Source organism: Anopheles funestus, chromosome 3RL (genome assembly GCF_943734845.2).
Source record: "Anopheles funestus chromosome 3RL, idAnoFuneDA-416_04, whole genome shotgun sequence".
NCBI classification, from domain to species: domain Eukaryota; kingdom Metazoa; phylum Arthropoda; class Insecta; order Diptera; family Culicidae; genus Anopheles; species Anopheles funestus.
In genome coordinates this window covers 10,928,149-10,942,650 of record NC_064599.1, presented here as the reverse complement: position 1 = coordinate 10,942,650, position 14,502 = coordinate 10,928,149, and the positions used below count along the sequence as shown (strand labels likewise).

General features: G+C 42.2%; 3 protein-coding genes across 3 annotated transcripts; all 3 read right to left on the bottom strand.

The window, feature by feature from the left end:
* Positions 1-3: 3 nt before the first annotated feature.
* LOC125771364 (uncharacterized) lies at positions 4-1,359 on the bottom strand. Its single transcript, XM_049441906.1, has 4 exons — positions 621-1,359; positions 371-496; positions 172-300; positions 4-106 (listed from the first exon to the last, which is right to left on the bottom strand). Exons 1-4 carry the CDS (start codon positions 786-788, stop codon positions 5-7), a joined length of 525 nt encoding a protein of 174 aa, XP_049297863.1. The 5' UTR covers positions 789-1,359; the 3' UTR covers position 4.
* A 122-nt stretch (positions 1,360-1,481) lies between these two features.
* On the bottom strand, positions 1,482-2,778 carry LOC125771368 (uncharacterized). The gene is made up of 4 exons (XM_049441911.1): positions 2,240-2,778; positions 2,045-2,173; positions 1,848-1,979; positions 1,482-1,778 (listed from the first exon to the last, which is right to left on the bottom strand). The coding sequence occupies exons 1-4, from the start codon at positions 2,390-2,392 to the stop codon at positions 1,695-1,697; spliced, it is 498 nt and encodes a 165-aa protein (XP_049297868.1). The 5' UTR covers positions 2,393-2,778; the 3' UTR covers positions 1,482-1,694.
* A 3,274-nt stretch (positions 2,779-6,052) lies between these two features.
* Positions 6,053-8,178, bottom strand: LOC125771332 (uncharacterized). Its single transcript, XM_049441870.1, has 3 exons — positions 6,694-8,178; positions 6,294-6,627; positions 6,053-6,218 (listed from the first exon to the last, which is right to left on the bottom strand). The coding sequence occupies exons 1-3, from the start codon at positions 7,226-7,228 to the stop codon at positions 6,164-6,166; spliced, it is 924 nt and encodes a 307-aa protein (XP_049297827.1). The 5' UTR covers positions 7,229-8,178; the 3' UTR covers positions 6,053-6,163.
* Positions 8,179-14,502: the final 6,324 nt, after the last annotated feature.

The window sequence follows — 14,502 nt, the reverse complement described above, 5'->3', positions numbered from 1 at the left end:
TTCGTTACTTTTTCGCATCCTCGAGACCCACCAGTACGGCACCGATTTGATTGAGACGGTTTAGGACACTTTTGTTTAGATTTACCACTGCTCCCTTAGGTACTTTCTGCAAAAAAAAGTTATTTGAATTAATCAACTGTAGTCTCTGATTAACGATAAGATATAGCTTACCTCAACAATGGCATTGAAGACATTGGACAACTGTTCGACTATTCCAACGAAACCTCTGTACAGTGGTTCATCTTTAACGTCGTTTCCAAAATAATCTTTCTGTTGTGTTTGATCCACTAGCGCTGGAACCTGGAATGTAATGGGAAGCTTAGACACTGTTTCTCTACACACATGTACATCATACTAAGCGTGACTCTACATTGCCCTTGTCGACGAATTTCTTCTGTACATTTTCCAACTTTGTCAGTATGCTGGAATCAAGGTCTTCTTTCTCTAGTTTTGCTTCACGCATTGCAGGTTGTTCGTTGGACAACAATCCGTACACCTGAAAGAGATGAAATCGTGTATGGAATAGTTCTTGTCTCAAATTCCCAGAACTAGTCGACTCTAGTTCTATTAAAGTACTCTCCAACAAACAACAAAAAAAAAGATCTTCCAAAAACACTTACCTTGTTGTTTCCGACGTAAGTCACTGTATTCAGCAGCTCACGGTCAGCTTTAATTTTTGCCTGTACCTCGTCTGAGTTATGGACAGGTAAGGGCAAACATTGAAGATCGTTTACGAGCGTCAAAATGAAGATCACTAAAAACACGCTCGTTTGGGAAAGAACCTCCATCACGCAGACACACTTCCGTGAATGTTTAAATGAGTAACAAATTAATTAAAAAATTTCGAAACGTCGAAACAACAAACCACCTAACGAAACGACACTTTAACCTCAAAACTTAAAACCGATCCGATCGATCGAGCTGAGAGAACTGACGTGTTGGACATCTCCGATCGTGCCCTACCCGAACGCATCTCGCCATCGCTTTGCTTGAGGCCCAAAAATTTCCACCTCTTCGGATTTGTTTCCCCAAAATCTTCAACGCAAGGCACAGGGCGAAGAAACGAAAAAAAAAAATAGCGACAAATATTAGCTAACGGCGTGGAGAAGGAGAGCACAGTGGCCCAGGTGCCCAACTCACTGGAGGCCAGCCGGTGTCCGATTATCTAACGCAAAACGCAACACACTCGAATTTTGTATGCGCATCAACAATGGTTCGTTGGTTTGTGGCCCAGGAAGGTGGGGAGTGTTTGGGTTTTCCATCATCATTCAGCGGTTCAGTAGTGGATCATGTTGGTGATGTTGATGATGATGACGATGCTGATGATTCGCACGCTTGGAGTCGCCGGCTTTGGATGCGCAGAAGAAGGGGGATAGTGCATCTGTTCGTGCCCTCGATTTGTGAGGCGTGAACGACGCGGTTAAAGCAGAGCAAAGATGCAGTTTTTCAATGCGTTTGAGGTTCGATTTGAGGTCATGGTGTTTAAGTTGTTCAACAATTCAAATTTATTTGTTTATTTTTTGGATTTGCTAACTCTAGCTGATGAAGGTGGCTTGGTTTTAGATTTATTCCCAATGATGGCAATGTGCATATCACGATAGACAACTTTAGAGAACCTATGGTAAAGATTAAGCACCTTATGACTTTACTATATTTACACATTTTTTCCCTTATTATTTTAAAATTTATTATCGCTACAGTCCAACCAATCCCGCACCAACGTCGTTCAGCTTTTCGTTGGCCTGTTTCTTCAATCCACCGAGCAGCTTCTTGGGTGCCTACAAAAAAAAAACAGTTTGCAATATGGTTAAATGCAATGCAATGTTTGCCACAATTTGCACCCTTACCGCTATCACCGAGTTGATGAACATGTTCACCTTGGCGGTCGTTTCCACCAGCGGTTTCGTGATGAAATAGAACTGATCGCCCGTATTGCCGTACTTGTCCGATTCTTTGATATTGTCGATGATGGGTTCAGCCTTAAAGATACACCATTGAATCATTTTCAAAACAAAAACGAAGCAATTGCAGTAAGTTCACTTACATGGAAAAAGCTTTTCACTTTCTGCTGCAGATTATCGTACTTGCTGTAGATGTTGGACGGGAAATTGTCCACCTCCTTGCGAGCATTGTCCTGATCTGGTGGATTATCGTATATTTCCAGTGCAGCCACCTATTCCAAAAATTTAAATAAGCTCATCAAATCTCCAATTCTATCCCACTGGCACCAGCCACTTACATAAGTATTGCCCACTTTGGACACCTGTTTTATCTCCTCGTCGTACTTTTTGTCACGAAATTCCCCATCATCGTGTCCACCACCGTAGGGAGCCCCATTTGCCAACAGGAATGCACCAACGATCGACAGAATAGCACTTGATCGGACAATCATTTTTCCTTTAATAACCACTACACAAGCTTAATAGTAACACTTTGTAAACTAAGCTACCCGATTATCCAAGGGTTAGTACGAACGAACGTTTCGAGCTGGCTGCACGGTTGAAACTGAAAGTGAAAAGAACGCGCACAAAACCTCTAGCACCGCGTGCAAGTAAGTCTCGTCACCAACACCATCTAGCAATTCGCTTCGAATCGATCTTTCACTCTTTCACGCTCCTCCCTACCGTCACAAAACGTCTAGAAAACCCGTGTCAGCAAAAGCGACCCGACCGGCTCGCTATACAGAAAATAAATAAAGCTCAATCCCTTCCCTTTGGGTTCTCCCTCTCGCCCACCACCCCGTAGTCACACTCCCTTAAGCAGCCGCACGCGATCCTTCTACGATCGGCAGCGACACACTTCAGGTCACTGAAGGAGAGTCCACCGTTCTGCGGCGTCCATTGTGGGTTGGGGTGGGTTCGATTTTCGAAACCACGACCACATCGTAAAGCCGGCTTTTGCGCGGTTTTTCGCTTTTTTTTTTCGTGCCCAATAGTAAACAGGTGAGGTGATATGGCCCGCTCGGTATGGCTACGATGCCGATTACTTAACGCGTTATGCAGTCGTGCTGGCAAGCTTGACTGACTGACTCACTGACCGTTTTCGAAGTAGGTTTATGCTCTCCCGGTGTGGGGTTCGTCGCTTGCAGACGACACCGAATCACATACGCAGAAGATCCCTGTTAACCCTCAATATGAAATACGCCGATGTGTGTGTGTGTTTTAGAGCACAAAAGTTTAACTGAAAAAAAAATGAATATGAAACAATAGAAATTCGTTTCTTTTGTTTCTTTTATTGAATAAATAATAAAGTAACAAAATAAAAAAGATTTATACTCCCCCAAGGGTTAGTTACTAAACTCATCAAAACAGCTGTTAACCCTTCTCCAAAGTTTAGAAATTTATCGGGATACCTCCAATGGTTTCTGTTAAGCCAATCCCCACTTGTACCCATTTCAATTGCAACAGAAATTGTGCTCTAAAATCCATTTTGACACAATTGATGCAATTGTGCAGTATTTAGTGCATGACAAACAAACGAAACGATCTTTCATCATTTTGTTTTACTTTTATATAAATGGTTTAGCGATTTATTTTACTATTATTCAATTGTTTATATGTATGTAATCTTACGCAGGACACTAACACATCAATGCCAAATGAATCCGACGTCATTTTGGACGTGACAGTGACAATCAAAATGGTTCGCTCGTGGTTAGCGGTTAAGGATGACGTACTGAGGGTCAACCGTGTTGTGGTTCTGCGTCGAAGGAAGCCCGCTTCCGGAATTTGTCTTTCTTTCTCTCTATCTTCACTCCCTTGGACAACCTTGAGGCGTTTCAGTTCGTCTCGGAACTGCTGCTGCAGTGTGTGAGCGTATGGTTCACCTTGAGTGAAAGTAGCTCAAGGTTGCGCGAGTGACGATGAGATAACGAAAGGAAAGCAAAAGTAGCCAACAAAATAGTAAAATTTGTCAGTTTGTCATTTTGTAGGTAAACCATAGTCAAATTGTAATCGGAAAAAAGGAAATTAAATGATTCAGTGTGTAGATATGTTGGTGACTGATTGGTTATTTTTAGTTCGAACTGTTACAAAATAGCTCAATGTACTTAAGTAGTATTTTTATTACTATTGTATAAATGTGCTATAATTTGTCAACATGTTTCACCAATTTCGCCTGCCATGCCCTAGAGTAACACTTCGCCACAACTCTTCGCCAAGGGATGTTTATTTTGATGAATGAATGAACGACAAATCGGATCCAGCAAAAGCAATATCCGGTTCCCGACTGCTGTCCGGACGGGACAAACTTCCTATTGCGTAGCTACACGTACCGGGGGGGTTTCTTTTTTACCTGTTGATTCAATGCATGTTTCCTGGGACATGTCAAATAAACCCCGTACACGCTGATCCGGTAGACTTCCGGTGGAGCTACACAGAGTTTTGGAACATGTTTTTCTTCAGTCCCAAATATCAAACGTTTTGCAATGGGAAAAAAAAGCTCGACAGAAGAATTTATTGATTTCTATGCTGTGCTTTGTTCACCGTTGTGTCCTTAAAATGTATTATTGTTGATGAAAATTTTGAATGGTTCATGTAATCAAAGCGCACAACCGTGTGGAGTCTGAATGTTTTCCCCGCGGCGAGTTCACGATTCCGGTCACGAGTTGAAGGATTATAAAGCCACCGTTCACGTTGCTGTACGTTAAGTACACCGACGGGACCTATCAATTGCAAGTGTGCGATCCACACAAAGTCAACAATGCGAGGAAATGTGCTCCCTGGGTTTGGCAAAAAAGGTGAGCAAATGAAATATTAATCGAAAAGCGAAAGGATGTTGTTGAGGATGCCCCTTTCCTGTACCTCCTCAAGCCCAATAGACAAACGTGTGTCAAATTCCATTGTTGGAAGGGAAGAAAAATCAATTGAAAACCACCACGGGAGACAACAGGGCGTCGCGTGCTCGTAACCTTACAAGAAACGTGTACTCAAACGCGATCCCGCGTCACTCGTGGACCGATATTATCATGTGCCGTACCTTCGTTCGGGGTGAGACGTGCGGACCATCACGGGGGAAAGATTCCCAGAAAGGAAGCTGATTTATTTTCGAGGCTTTTTCTAGACCCTTCCGAGTAGCGTCAACGTGAGTGGTGGCAAACCGCTGCCCAATATATTTTCTTCTGGAGCAGGTGTTAACAGGTGTGAGGTATGCAAAAGTGAGGTTAAACATCTAGGGACTAATCAACTGAGCAGATACTCGGTTCTTTCGTGTTCGTAACGGCTAACGAACTTACTGCCGAATCACCAACGCCATTGTCGTCCATGTTGGTGAATGTGCGTTTATATGAAGTACGTTCTCGCGGACATGTGACGCCATCAACCCGCTCGTGTTGGAACAATCACGTGTTGGAAATTGTTGACGTCCTCTTTTGGCGGCGATGGAACCGAGTGACGAAAAACAGCATACCAGCGACATTCCAAAATTACTATCAGTGACGTACGGTGACGCACCCGTGTATGTGATGCGGGACGTGTTTTGTTCGGGGCACGTTTTTTTATGCTTTCCCACCGGAAGTCCCGGAATCCCGGTGCTCGGGGAAAACGTTTATCGATAGTGACGATAAAACAGTGCGAACAGGGGTGTGGGTTAATGGAACTTAATTAAAAGTTGGGCTTCCACATTTAGCGTGATGGTTTGGTGGATTGTTTTTACTTTAATTCTGTAGTTATTTGCAACGATATGGGTGAATTGATTTTAGGTGATTTGAAGGTTATTCAACAAGAATCTCAGTCTGAAGTTCAGTCATCATCAGTTTCATAATTTCAAGTAACTAGAGATCATCCCAAAAAGCGATAATATTAACAACTACTGTTCGCTTTTAGCCGTATTGTCCATTCGTGGCCCAGTGGTGTATGTGATAAACGGCGCCGGTCCACACGGCAGGACCGGGTTCAAATCCCATCCGGAGCGTTCCCCCATAGCAAGGACTTGACTATCCGGCTACGTGGTAAAATAAGTCTAGTAAGCCAGAAATGGCCGGCGTGACCGGTGTAAGATCCTTAAAGCCAAGAAGAAGAAGAAAAATAAGAAGAAAAAGAAGAAGAATGAAGTTCATTCGAAATTTATCTTACGATATTTATTATTTATTCCGTTTCGTTTATTACTTTATCCTTGAAACATTACACATTACTGCAGTTATCGAAAGACTCCACCTGGCACAGGTTTAGTTGTACGGATATTTTGTGGCAGTTTTCGCAAAGAGATCCCCAATTAGTGAGCTGTCAATGAGTAAGAAGAAAAATTATTCAGCTGTGTCTGAAACGTTTCCCTCTCGTCTGACTACCCGGACTTACGTTCCCTGAGGCATGAAGTAACCCATCTTGAAACCATTCGGCCACGAACTAACGGCGCGCGTTGTGGGACAATAGTACGGATTGGGAACAGCCTTAAAGTCAAACCAGAACGCGACATTGTAAAAGACTGGACACAGTTCGTGCGAGCTTGTCAGGCCGGCCGCAAACTGTAACCAGCCACAGTAACCCATCAGCCAGTCCTTGTGACAGACGCGGCGTGTCGTACCGATGTCACTGCTGGTGTGTATACACTGTACCTCGGTAGCAGCGTCCATGATGCTCAGTGACGTGTAGGTACTATTCACATCGAACACAATACCAGCAGGATCGCAAGCTGTACCAAGAATAGACACGCGAAGTATTTTTTAATGTACTTTGAGATACTGCCGCAGATTCTCACCATCGATTCGTCCCAATTTCGCGGGCGCAAGATTACGTCCTGCCTGGAAAGCGATCTGCGATCCAAGACTGAACCCATACAGCATTCCATTGGCCGCTGGAATACCGAACGTGATCAACTGACGCAACTTCTTCTCCAGTGTGCGTGCGATCGAATCCACCATCTTAATCACGGTGAAGTAATCGTTATTGTCCGAGAGGACACTGTAGTCCAGGCAGAGGACACAACCTTTCCGGTGGATAATAAAATTGTTAAGCGTTTCTCGCACCCATTGCGTGATGCTGCAACCTCCTGACCAACCGTGCAACACAACCACAAAAGGATCCGTTGTTTTACATCCAAACGCAGCAAAGTTTGTCTCGGCGGTCGTTTGCTTCGAGAATTTGCTTTGTGTCCTGCCGAAAATAACACCAGAAAGTGAGGTTATTTCGTCGAAATAATTACATTGCCGCGAAATAAATAGGTACGTACCAATCGTAAATGAGAAATGTGATGTCTGTATCAAAGTTAAAATCGGTATTTCCCAAGAATGCATTCGCCTGATGCGAACGGATCATAATCACCATCGACCACACGAACACCATGGATACGAGGCCCATTTTCAATAAGCTCCTCAACAACCTTAGTTCACTACACGTTGCTAGGGGTAATCGCAATAGAACGAAATACGCGCACAGGTTAAATTTGAATTTACCCAACAAGTTAGAACAACTTTGCCGGACCTCAATCAAAGCAAGCCAAGCTGCAAAACAGCTCCACACAGGTTCACCGACCGGCAGTAAATGGAACAAATGCAACTTTTCGGGAACAGCACACTGAGCCGAGATGGAATGCAGTTTGAAATGCATTCGAACAAAAAAGAAAATCGCACACAAATATTGCAATCAAAGCGGAAACGGAATAAAAACCTGATCTTATTCGGCACTTTTTGTCTCTTTCTATTTTACACGTATATTTTTTTGAGTTGTACGTTTGCTTCTTCAAACGCATTCTAGTGGGGATATTTCATTTTTTTTCGAGTTTGTTCGCTTTGTTCCTCATCTTTATCCGCTGTTTTTCTCCGTTTCATCGTTGGTCATGTTTATTGGTTTTTTGCACTGTTTTTTTTTAGGTTCAGCATCAAAACCTTCGTTCGAAGTATTCGTCGGGATTATCGGATTACCTTTTCGGTAAGCCTGGCAAGGCCCGGTGTTGTTGCTTCTATGTATGTATGAGAATTTCGATTCACCACTCTCCAATGGTTCGCATTTATGAGCTGATGATAATCTGTCGCTGTATGGAGCGTTCGCATGGTTTCCCTGGTGCTCGGTATGATGACCGGCTTAATTAATGTGAGTTTCTAATGCCATTTGAGCGACCAGACCAGTGGATGGAATGGAGATGAGTTACTGAAACTATTCAACTCGCTTAGCTACCGTGTGTTTATTCTACTCAAATTGCTTAATTGGTTCTCGTCAGCCTGATGATACCTTAATAATTGGCAAACATACAATCGTGGGTAAGATTTCGTCGAGCATATGTGCATTACACATTCAATTAGCTGCGCGATATCAGAACACATTCACAGTCTGTCTGAAGGAATGATAAACGTTTCAAAAATCCCTTGCATACCTTTAGGCGCTTTGAGCCATCGTAAGACACCATACCCAATAAAGTCAATTGATTGTAATACAATTAACTTATGTGTTCCACCATTGTCAGGCATTAGGGATGATTCAGGTCCTACGTAACGCAAAAACTGTGAATTTTTGACATCCTCCCTCCCTATCGTAACAAAACGTAACGCGGGAAGCATCCCTCTTCTTTTGGGGGAAAAAACTTGGGGAAACGCCGATAAACTCCGTGTAAAAACGAGAAACCTTTCCTCCATTACTCCCATTCCAGTGTTTCGTAGTAAATGGATGATCCCTTAGAATTCTCCTTCCAGGCAATCTTGCCGTTTCGCAACAACGATGAGTTTTGGGGAATTGTCGAAAAATTGAATTTTCTCCGTACGCTGCTTTCGCCGGACCGTTTTGTAGAAGACATTTACGAGGGTTAATGTCGGATGTCCGTGACAAGGAAGGAGCTTTAATTTCACTTGACATTTACTCCACGCTGCATTCTGCCTCAATCTATCGAAGCAATAACAACAAAACGTCGCCAATTCTTCGTAAAAAAATGTAAAACAAATCATCGAAAAACCATCAAAAAGGAAAATATTTCACCGGCGCACGGTATCGATTTGGCTCCCTGAGGATGTTGTTTTTCACCAGAAACTGGGAATTACGAATGTTTCAAGTATTTTCGCTTCGCTGTTATTTTCTCCCTCTGATCTCAATGACCTTTACGATTTGCTGGTAATACAGGCTGTCTCTAGATTGGCACGGTGTAGCCTCGTGCAAAGCATGTTGTTTTGATTCTCGCTAACAAGTGGACAGTAATGCAAAAAGGGAAGAAAAAAGAAACAGGCTACACAATTGCCGTGCTGAACTATTTTCCGGAGGACACGATCTCATTAAGTGTCAAACATTGGGAAGCAATTGAAAAATCTGGAACGTTCTACGTTCGTCATTATGCATCAGTTCAATTGTAACGCACATCAGCCCATGGCCAGACAGCATCCCGATGTTGGAAAATCTACCGATTGGCAGCTGTACACAGTTGGGTGTTATTTCCAAACGGTTACACACTCTTTTCGCTCAAACCTTAGCCTCAAAACAACCTGTTGCACTGGGATGGACAATTCAAACCATTCGTACATTTCGTCGGTGGAAGGGAAAAAAAATATCCTCAATTTCATTGCCACATCAAACGAGCGAAAAGCTTCCCCTGGTAGTTAGGTGGAAAACTTTGTACCGCATGAACATGGCAGAAGCGGGACGATTCTGGAGGTAGGGAAAAAGGCACCTTTCCTCTTGGCACTCTCCTCGCACACAATCAGATCGTTTCCCGATGATTAAAAGCCATTTGCAGAAGTTCCGAGCTATCAGCAGCTCGGATGTTTGATTTCTTTTTTTTCCCTTCATTCTCTTGCTATCTCTCTCACTCTTTGGAGCCACAATTTGGTTACCTTTTCTTCTCTCACCTTCACGAAACTGCTCCCGGTGGTCCTTAACGTGCGTACGCAAACGATGATTGTACGTTAGGTGTGTCGTCAGAGCTTTTAGCCGGTGTAACGAATTGTTGAAATATTTTACATTTTCAATGTGATTTCTTTTTAAACTTATTTTAGATTCTTTTGTTTTCCTAAATTTTGGTAGGAAAGATAATTAAACCAAGCAAAACGCAGCATAACAATATTTGAAGATACATAGTATACATTTAGGCGCAGTGTTTTGAAGAGATGCTGTCTGCCTGTGAAGATCGGTTTCGAGCTCTAGCTTTTACGCTACGCTCTACTACTTGTCTGAGCTGAGTGAAAATACACCGCCCGTCCCGGGTTACTTCCCCCACCTTGTCTATCCTGTCGTATTTTCCACACGCGCCTTGGAGCTTTTCTTGTTCGGGTCGGGACCGAAAGGAGGCACGGCTGCTGATGAGAAACGTTTGTTCGTCCTGAACTCATCCTCTCCAACCGGGAGATATGTTGTGCGGGCTTGGATCTCCTTCTGACCGGGCCCTCTCACTTTTCCACGTGATCGTTAAGGCGAACTGAAGCATCTACTTGACTGAGCACGGGCATTAACGATGAGAATAGGCTTATCGAAGCATTGTGTACAAAAAAAGGTCTTGTTCGAATCGTTGACAATTATTTTGCTTGTTGATAGATACACAGAATACAATCTCCATTTTGAGAAAGAATTTTCCCATTAAGCTTTGAAATTAAAACACCGAATTAATAGGTCATCTTGGTAAATGCATTTCTAAAAAATAAAACACATTTTGAACAAAATATCCTTAAAATACTCCATTCAAACTATGAAAACAGGCTCGTACTGGAGCTCGAAAATGCCGGGAAAATCTAACCAATGACGTATGGCCATCAAATCTGCCGGGACGCCGTTCAATCGTGCTCGCAAACATCGGAGCTTTTGGCGCTTCGGGAAAAACTCTCCAAAAGCTCTCGATTTCTATCAATCTCTTGCTCTTGCTGGTTGTGCTAGGAGAGGAAAAATCTTCATCAGCTAGTACACGAGCAAAGTAAGGCATATAAATGGAATGGTTTCGCTGCTGTCTGCTATCATTCGTTATCGTGTTTCCATCGATGCAGCAACGGCTCAAAAATCAACGTGATTGCTTCTTTATTGAAAGTTCGATACGCTTTGATCGATTTGAAAGCGGTTTCTTGTGACGATTAAAAAAAAAGAAGTAAAAACAGAGTCATTTTTAATGAAAAAAACAAGCAAAATTGTGCTAAAAGTGTAAAAAATTTAATGGCAAAATATCTTACTGAAAGTGTTAGTTTTAGCAAAGGAAAATAAGAACGTTATTGTGCATAACTCTTATCTAAAAAGTGCGATAAAACACAGTGATTTTATCAGTCAGTCGTCACTATCAGTGTATCAGCTTCGTAGAAAGGTTTTGTCTCCCAAAGTGACCGAAGTGTATCCAGTGCGATATTTGAATATTTCTTTCCTTACAAGCAAATCCCACCGTTTGATGTCGGTAGTTGATTAACTGTGACCATTCGCATGTCGTAAGCTTTGTGTGCGTGTGTGAGTGTATGTATTTTTTTTTCAATTCCGGATCTCATCGCCAACATAATTGCCCTTGAAGTTTGGCATTAATTAGCAGTACCAGCGGAACCACAGTTGGTGCAGCACAAAAAAGACGAACCACCGCAGGGGATTCGTAAAAAAAACCCTTTTCTCACATAAAAATCATCGTGAGTGATACACATAAAAGAAAGAACCGAACACGTTATCCGTCCGTTCCGTGGAAAGGCAATCGTGTACGATCACATCCTAATCAACCGAGAACGTCACAGGGTGTCTGCGGGTGTTGGTGTGTTGGTTGTTTTTTTATGATTCCATCGTGAAATTATTATTACCATAATCATCTGCCCCGTCTGGACGAAGGACAACTCGACATCAAGGATCGTGCGGTACGTCAGTCTGCAGTCTGCGGCCTAGAGGACAGCAGCACAGAAGTACGTTTGATGTGTTTTATGTTTTGCTAAATTATTAACGTTCCTCGGTAGTTGATATCATCATCCATTTTCGGTTTGCATCTTTCTGTTGATTTCTAACGTCCCGATCGATTTTTGCATGGAGTTGGAAATAGATAAATGTGATCAATTTTGATGTACTCATGAGAAATATTGCAATTTTTTTCTAAATTAGTGAAATTATAGAAAAACTTGTTTGAAACGATCATAACAGGGTTACTTGATAAGCAAAATTGCCTTACTTTCGGCGGTTCCATTAAGCAAAATTTAATGATTTCTTGTACATAACAAGCAAACGGGTAGGATTTAAATTAATTGCAGTAAACATATCTAATTTCACAACCGATATATTGAGTTTTAATGTACGTCAAACGTAAATTTATAGTGTGCCAATAAAAATGATCGAAATTAATTTTGTCGTCCAACCTAACCGCATGGGATTAATTTTGGATTACCCATTTCATCGAGATCGACGTCATTGGTTTCAACATTCGATACGTTCGACGAATTTCCTAACGCTTTCGTGCGAACTAATTGATCTGAACTTTTTTGCCAAAAACACCGACCACCAGGTGACTCCATCCGGTGAATTTGAAAATGAAATTAATTAAAGTTCGTTCGAATAATCGACACAAATCGGAAGAAGCACGACTCTGTACAATTGCCCAGCGTACCTTCATCATATTCGTGGACCTTGTCCGAATAATTAAAATCCGATGAATACATGAACAAATACGCTTTTCGCACGGTACACTGCTGCTGGGCGTGGTTCAGTTGTATTCAATTTATTATGTTTTTCTATGAGTATTTTTCTTTATAAATGAGCAAACCCCAAAAAAAAGAGAAACACAAGAAAATGAACCACAAAGAAATGATAGTAATGCTTCTGTGTTAATTATATAGAACGAAACGTAAAACAACTTCCAGGAAAACCTTCCCTCAGCAGCTTTATAATTCTACCAATATAAGTGTGCCCACGGTATGGCGCGATGGTGATTGTTGGCGATCAATGTTTCGCAAGAAAAATTTCCATTTTTTTCCACGAAAAATGAAAAACACTTTAACAAACCGAAAACCGACTGGCAGACGCATACTTAAGCCATTTCTTCCCATTTTTTTGGTGGAACGAGGTAGGAACCCATTACGTTAAGAAGAAGCAAGACCGGGTGAAAAAGCTCTGTCACCATTTGCATGATATGAATATGAAGTTTTGTTCATTTTAGTTGTTTTTTTTCGGTACGCAAAATTTTGTAAGAAACGCATGCGAATTTCGTTCATTTGTCTCTTTTTCGACCCCGAACTGTGGGGAAAAGTTTTTCCTCACACAGATCAGGTACAGCGTGTTGTGTTGAATAACCGAGCTTACTTCATTTCTCGGAAGGCGATAAAATCTGATCCATTAGCATCCGCTGGAGATGTAGAGTGCACCGTTTGGAGTCACCTTTCGGGATTCGGCGAACATTCGATGTAAACAGTTTGCTGCTTTGTTTGATAACTAACTGTCAGACGTTTGTTGGACTGGAAATGGAAATGATTACTTTTGGGGTGCGCCACTTTTTGGTGCGTATGCGTGTGTAAGGGTGGCGAAATGTGATTTCTAAGAGTGTGATTACCCTTTCTTTGACTTTCCATCAAAATTTGTTCCAAATGTCGCCAAGTTCTCGGTTCGAGCTTTCGTGCGGAAAACTGTCTTTAGAAAGATTTCCTAAAGCTTCACGCAATTTTAGCGTTTTCCCCCCCCAAAAAAGGGGGAGCAAAAGCCACTTCCCTATAAGGTGTTTATTAGCTTAGGAAAGTCTGAACAAAAACCCCGCTCAAAAAGAAACCGTTTACGTTTGTTCACTTAATTACGCTTGCAATGACGATGAACCTTCCCTTTTTACTTCAAACATGATACGCTTGTTGTAGAGATAATTAAAAGCGTACCAACACACTCGGGAGTAAATTAGAATTTTTGGTTTTACCAAAACTTTCCCTCATGTTCAACCTAATGCCAAGAGGTAAAGGTTGAAACTTTAATTGTCAGGCTCGACCTGCGTTTCGTTTTGGGACTTTTTTCTCCATGTGGAACCCTTGTGTCCCTTGTGGCGAATGAACGCTTGTTCCGAAAGATTAAACCTCCGTACCGTAAAAATAGGGTACGCGGTTCATTTTTCTGTGAAAGCATATAGCCGTCCCGTCGTCGCCGGATGTTGATCGTCACTATGCATTGGAAGTGTCTGACCCGTCCGCGGTCTGTGTTGATTTTGCTACTGTTTGGGGAAAACGGGCAAAGCCTTTAGCAAACGTTTGGTTCTTCCTTTATTGAGCCCGCATGAGCTAGCATCCTGGAAGATGTCCAGATACCGGGAATCCAACCAACCAGGACCGGATGTCCCTTTTTTTTTGGAAGGAAGTGGTACGATGTTTTTACTGCGCCCTGGTTTGTTTGTGTGTCTTTTTTCGTTAAGTAAACCGTGGAGAAAAATTGTTTTAAAACTCGAAAGTTATGGAGTTATGGTACTTTGATGGAGAAATTTGGCTTAGTGCCAATTCAGGCAGGTCGTTCACTTTTTCAAGTATCCAAAGTGTTTTCCAGCTCGTACACGGGAAGAAAAAAGTTATCGGATAAAGTCAAACAAACGATTCTTGCTACGCCCAATATCCAATACGCTATCGATGGGAAACCGCAAGAGATTCCTTATCAAACGAAGTAAAGCATTCTCTCTGGTTCTGAGAAT